The following is a 6990-nucleotide window of genomic DNA, read 5'->3' as shown; positions in this document are numbered from 1 at the left end:
CACACACACACACACACACACACACACACACACACACACACACCTGGAGCAGTGGGCAGCCATTTGGTTTAGTCACCTCAGTTGTGGTATTGAGGATGGAAGAGAGCGCTGTACATTCACTCCCCCCACCTACAATCCCTGCCGGTACAGAGACTCAAACCTGCAACCTTTGGGTTACAAGTCTGACTCTCTAACCATTAACCAAGTCAATACTTCTAAATCCACAAATCCAGATGAAGAAATGTCTTCATCTGCTGATTCATTCATGCTTCATTCTGCCTGTGCTTTTCTCCTGCATGTGTGTGTGTGTGTGTGTGTGTGTCAGGAGAAATTGTAACTCTTAAATGTTAAATTTGATTACAGTGTTAAAATCTGACAGAGCTTAAATTATCAGCTGGTAAATGGTGATGTTGATTTATACAGACATATCTCATTAATATACTCATAATAACAAATGAGAACATGCATACATTAATTACTACAGGCTTACAAACATGCAACTTATTTATTCATTTCTATTTTGAACGTTGGAGTACAAGTTTTCTGTCTCAGAAACAAACTCTTTTACCTGTGTGTGTGTGTGTGTGTGTGTGTGTGTGTGTGCAAGTGCTGAAGCTATTGGGCCTCTGCTTCTTCAGGTCTTGTTGCCATGGCGTTGTGACTCACAGTGCAGGGTGATTATTTCATAGCTTCTAGCCAGGAGAACAAACATACACACTCTCAGCTGTCTCACACATACATAGACTTAGCCACTCTAGCCATTCACATATTAGCGGACGCACCTTGGGCAACATGTCAGGGGCCTCATGTATAAAACTTTCCGTAGATTTCATCCTAAATGTGTGCGTACGCACAAAAGTTTTCAGATTTATAAAACCATGCGTATGCCAGAACCTGTGCAAAAATCCTTTTATAAATCCCGTCAGCAGAAGATTGTGCGTACATGCGTCCCCTCCCCAAAATCACCATATATGGAGCTTATAACGCCTAGTTTTACTATGCATAACCTCATCTGCATATCATTTCCATGCATATTCCCATCCACGTGACACCATGTTTAACGTCAAAGGTACAAGACGTTAAGGAAATATGAGATACAGACTAAATGCCATTTGTGCCACATTAATTTTTTATTGCCAAAATCATCCAGAATGTTTTAGAATATATCAAAATATCCATAAAAACAAAACTGTTTAGTTCTCAAATAAGCCTATTTTAGAATATACTTGACATCATTCTTTTCCACTGGCCAAATAGTATTTCAACTGTTTTAAACAATTCAAATAAAAAAAATGTATGCAGTTTTGCTGAAAAGGTGAACATCTTTTAGCTATTTTTAGTGGAAATAAGCCTATATGTATTGCAGTGTAAATACAATTGTATGACTCAGTGCATCACTGACAAAGTATTTTAAAAAGGAAACACGCAAATCTTACCGTTTTTTTTTTTTCTTCTCCAAGTTGTATCCTGCAAATACAGTGGTATTTTTCATAATGTTGTGGAGACGCCTTTGTGACCTCTGTGCAGCTGCGGTTGTACTGTAGCTTTTATTCAAACCCAGCAGTGTCCGCCATAATATTGAAGTAAGTGTGCATCATTGATCATTGTTCTTGCTAAAAAAATTCTCATAACATGAGATCTGCAGTTTAGTTTAAATATTAATTATTATAGCACTCCTCGCTGTCATTAAAACATTGCAAGCCACAGGAAAAGTGATTAAGCGCATCAACTACAAATATGTCTATATTCATATACTTTTTTTGGTTCTTCTGCGTAATTATTATAGCACTCCTCGCTGTCATTAAAACATTGCAAGCCACAGGAAAAGTGATTAAGCGCATCAACTACAAATGTCTAAATTCATATAGCCTAATTTTGGTTTAACTTCTGCGTAATGACTTTATGTAATTTCAGTGCTTATCTCTATTAATGAGAGTGGAATATTTAATGTAAATGTGTATATTGAAATGAAAACAGAGTTTAAAATCCTTGTTTACTTCATTACTTTTCTCACTCCAGGAAAAAGAGTGCATACGCACAGTCAAGAGCATCCGTACGGTGCGCACATATTTACGCCAAGTTAATTTTTTATAAATCCAGATACGTGCGTGGAAAACAGCGTATGCACATTTCTATGCCCATTTTGTGCATACGCAACGTTTATACATGAGGCCCCAGAGCAGTGGAAAAATGCTTATATAAAGTTAATGGGTTAATGTCAACTAACAAATGCATTGCTGTATGACATAGTAAAACAAAACCTCTTCCTTTTTAGATATGCCATGGATGGATTTTTAGGCACTTTACAAATGAACTTGATTTCGATTTGACAAGTGAAATCTGCTGGCAAAAATGACACATGATGTATCTAAATTTTTCAGCAAATTAAAACGTTTTTTTTCAGCAGATAGATAGATAGATAGATAGATAGATAGATAGATAGATAGATAGGTAGGTATGTAGGTAGATAGCTGTGTGTGTATGTGTTTGTGTGTGTGTGTGGGGGGGGATGTGAGGCACATTCACACCAGAATGTGCCTCATATGTGTTCCCATCTATGTCCTTGGAGAAATACATTTTACCTGGCAATGTGCGGACACACACACACCTGGGTTGGTTTGTGTGATGCCCAGATGGTGGCTGGCAGAGATGTGGTTGAAATGCTGAAGCCCAGGTGGCATAACAAACACACACACACTGCAGAATTTTGGGGCATGTTTTACAATACAGAGGTACAGAGTTGTCTTGTCATACACACGTACACTATCCAGCTCTGCAGTTTTTGGTTACTTAATAAGCCGTCAGGTTCACTGACTTTAGTGTGTCTGCATGTGGCTTCATCTATGTGATTGTGTGTATGAAAGAGGCTTCACAGTGTATATGAATGGCATGTGCGGTTATTTCTTAGAGCACCGTCATGCTTCAAGTCATTAAGTCTGCGGATATGCCATTTGTGTGTGTGTTAGTGTAGAGTAAGCAGCCTCATTAGTGCTATATGTAAATGAGTTGGCTCAAGTCCAGAGGGGTCACAGACACTACACAAAATAAAGACAGTAGATGGCACAAGTGTGTTTGTGCACAGACTGATGTTCTTCAGTGTTTTTGTGAGTGAGGTTTCTGTCAGCAGTGGCACTCAGGAACTCAGGTAGACAGCTCAGAGACAAAAATATGTTTTATATACTCTATAAAACACACTTTTTACTGTTTTTCACACTGTTTTCTTTTAATGGTTTCGGTGTTATTTTATGATATTTCATTTATTTTAGTGTTGCTTCTTTTTGTCTGTGGGTGTTTCAGCACTGCTTTCTCCCCTAATTTTCTAGAATATTTCTGAATGAATTTTTTCAGCTTTTAATTGAGATATTTCAAGGTTTTTTGAAAGAATCTAATATAATTGAACACTGTTCTTGTTTCAGTCTACCATACTAATATATAACCTTGGATTACAGAATTTGAATGTAGGCAGACACACTCACACAGAATGTCTATTCTCTCTATATGTCTATTCAGGTCAGCACGTTGTTTTTTATTCTCTCACTCCATTTCCCCATTCACATCATTCCTTCTTTCTTTTTTTACATCTGTTATGTGTGTGTATTTTCACCTCAGTTTTGGCCTTGCATAAAAAGGGACATTATGTTTTTCCTTTAGGCCAGAGAGGAGGAGGGCGTTCCGCACCACAGCTTGTCCAAAGACACGCCGAGACTTGTCCTCAAGACAAACAGCGATGTGCTTGTAAGATATAAACCATTTTAACACCCCAAAATTAGAGATGTAGAAACAGCATATGCATATTGATTAAGATGATTTAGATTTTAGAAAGATGGTGTGATTGTGACCATGTCTCAAAGTCTTAAGTCTTAATTCTGAAATATGGTATTGACAAGAATTTTGTCTTTTTTGTTCTAAAATATGTTTTGGCATTTATTTTTTTATTGTGACATTATTATTATTATTATTATTATTATTATTATTATTATTATTATTATTATTATTATTATTATTATTATTATTATTATTATTATTATTATTATTATTATTATTATTATTATTATTATTATTATTATTATTATTATTATTATTATTATTATTATTATTATTATTATTATTATTAGGGATGCACTAATATTAAAATCCTGGCCAATACCAATAAACCAATAATTACTTTCATGTTATGATTGATAAATGATTAGTGGTTGTTAAAAAATGCAATAAATTAAAAGTAAAATCATTAAAAACTAAAATCTGTCATTTTAAATGCTACAAATGAATATAACGATCACAACATAATACAAGTAATATACCATTACAGTATGAAAATTTTAAAATATAAATATAACATCTTAAAATATAAATTTTAAGCTTTATATTTAGCAGTGTTATTTAATGATTTATGTTTTGAAAGAATAACTTCCATTAGTCGATATATATACCCCTAACAGTTATTACTATTAATAAAAACTAATCAATGTCAATATTTTCAATTATTTTGCTTTTATTTATTTTTATTATAATTTTTTTTTATTTTTGTATTACAGTGATGAGTATAATGTCACAATTAGAAACTTGATGACTTTAAAATAACTTTGTATTGTGGTTGTTTAATTTTGGGGTGAAATATGACCCATAAATTCCTTCCTAAATTTCTAAAGACTTAGCACTTGACAAAAGACTGGTCAAATCACACATCTGCACTGTTAACTCAAGACTAGATCATGAGATGTTCTGCTTATCTACTTTATTAGCTATAGACAGATCATTTGTTATGTCTTTCTGACATTCCATATTTCATGTTTTTGTTTAAACATTGTCATTCTGCATTGAATGCTACTGTTTTCCACATGAATGGACAAGTGGGGTATGTGTGTGTGTCTGTGTGCGTGTGCGTGTGTGTGTGTGTGTGTGTGTGTGTGTGTGTGTGTGTGTGTGTGTGTGTGTGTGTGTGTGTGTGTGTGTGTGTGTGTGTGTGTGTGTGTGTGTGTGTGTGTGTGTGTGTGTGTGTGTGAAATCAGCATATGACTGGTTGAGAACAGACACATCCTGGGGTCAAAGGGTGTGTGTGATGGGAAAAGAAAAGCATTAGCACAGAAGCTTCTTCTCTAACATTGAGTTGGCAGCCGTACGTTAGCAGGTAATTACAGTAAAAGAGTGTACAGCTACTCGCAGCATGGTCACGGACATCGGCTTAACGGCCACAGCAGAGGTAAATGACAGTAATTAACTCTCAACAATGTTAGAGAGAGAGAGAGAGAGAGAGAGAGCAAAGCAAAATAAGGGTGGGTGAAAGATTAAGAGAAAGAGAGAGACAGTGGATTGAGAGAGTGAGGGAGAGAGAGAGAGAGAAAAGAAGTCCATTAGGGTAATGTGCAGTAAAATTTCTCTTAGAGAGCCATGACTCGTTAAGTGGTCTCCATCTGTCTCGTTTTTTAAACTCAGGAAATATGAAAATCATTTATAATTGAGAATATCCAGGCACGCCTCGAGCTGGTTTGTGCATGTTAACTGGCATGGTCAGAGCTCCCACATTTGAAACAGAGCAATCCTGTGGCAGCCAGCTTATTTCATATCAAACCAATTGAAGTAATGCACTAAAGATTGGATTGCTGATTCAAAATCAGATGCACATTTGTACGTAGATTCCCTAATGAATCATATTCATTTGAACTCTTTTGATTTGTTCTAAATGGATTCTTATACTACAAATACTTTTATTAATCAGTATTTTACAGTAAAAATATCTAAACATCCTTAAAACAAGATAAATTTAGGCAAGAAACAAAAGTAATATAATAAGACTGTTTTCAGAGTATATACATTGAAGTTACTCCACTTGTTTTAAGCATAAACCTCACTAAAAATAGCAGAGTTGTGCATACAGCAAGAAGCTCTGTGAGGTAAAAGAAAAAAAATTAATTCAAGGTATATTCTCTGAAAAAGAAGTCTTATTTTATACAGTTATCTAACATAAATGTATCTTATTTTAAGTATGCTTGTTTTTACTGGAAAATAAGTTTACAAAAACCGATTAAGAAAAGGTCTTGGAAGTAGACTTGTGTTACTTTGCTGTGTGAATATGTATGCAAGCGTATCTACTTCTAGCCGTGTCTATTTCTAGCCAGCCTCTCTCTCTCTCTTTATCCGTGTGATGAATGTCCATCATTGACAGTAGTGGCATATGATAAATGCCTTCATTATCTTCAGTGGAACTCTGGCTTTGGCGGTCAATTCACTAGGCTTAAGGAAAATCTCTGTCTCTGCAGTCTGCTCAGGCAGGCCTGAGGCAAATCATATTCAGATTCTGATTCAAAAGCAGTATTGGCATTATAATCAAAGTTTTAAATTGCCAATGCATTAGTAAACAGTACATACTTTTGAACAAAACATATCAATAGAAGCATGCATAGGGCTTTGTAGCTATTGGATTTCCACTGTGTTCAGCTTGTGTTTAGTTATAGCATGAGATTATGAGGTGTAGTTCGCTTTGGGGCAAATTCACGAGTGTAGCGCTTTACCATGCAGTATTTTAGCGTGAAACATGCCTGCTTTCTATGTTAATTAGGCTTAGTTATTATAGATACTACTAATAATTATTATACCACAAGCTAGCACTCAGAACCGATTCGCAAGATGGAGAATTTTCAAGTATTTTCAAGTATTTGGGTGTGTTTGCACCATGACTGAATTTGCATAAATCTGTTAGTGAATTGGGAAAACAACTCAAACCATGCATGCAAATAAACAACGGAATTCATTCTTTTTAAATTCCCCTTTCTGTGTGCAGTTAGTTGTGTTGCCAGGTCTGTCTTTGTCTACCTGTCTGTCTTTATGACAAGCCAATGTTTGCAAATCTCTTTCTATGTACTCTACTCGCCAGGCCTGAGGCAAATTTTCTGCACTCAACTACTTTGGCTGACCTCCACTCTGGAGAGTGACAGCCTTATCAACTCCAAGAGTGGTTGGACAGACAAAACTATCTTGGCAGAAAGAGTG

At 35.5% G+C, this 6990-nt stretch overlaps 1 protein-coding gene across 3 annotated transcripts in view; it reads left to right on the top strand.

The window, feature by feature from the left end:
• LOC107675556 (sine oculis-binding protein homolog) overlaps window positions 1-6990 on the top strand; it is a 30759-nt gene that overhangs the window by 20653 nt on the left and 3116 nt on the right. For 2 of the 3 annotated variants that reach the window (XM_016469954.1, XM_016469953.1), the window contains one exon: window positions 3652-3735. The exons of the other annotated variant lie outside the window; for it this stretch is intronic. In XM_016469954.1, coding sequence (XP_016325440.1) covers window positions 3652-3735 — 84 coding nt within the window. The remainder of the gene's footprint in view (window positions 1-3651; window positions 3736-6990) is intronic. 3 annotated transcript variants of the gene reach the window in all.

This window comes from Sinocyclocheilus anshuiensis, unplaced genomic scaffold, assembly GCF_001515605.1.
Source record: "Sinocyclocheilus anshuiensis isolate Anshui unplaced genomic scaffold, SAMN03320099.WGS_v1.1 scaffold1097, whole genome shotgun sequence".
NCBI classification, from domain to species: Eukaryota; Metazoa; Chordata; class Actinopteri; order Cypriniformes; family Cyprinidae; genus Sinocyclocheilus; species Sinocyclocheilus anshuiensis.
This window is presented reverse-complemented; position numbering and strand designations above follow the sequence as displayed.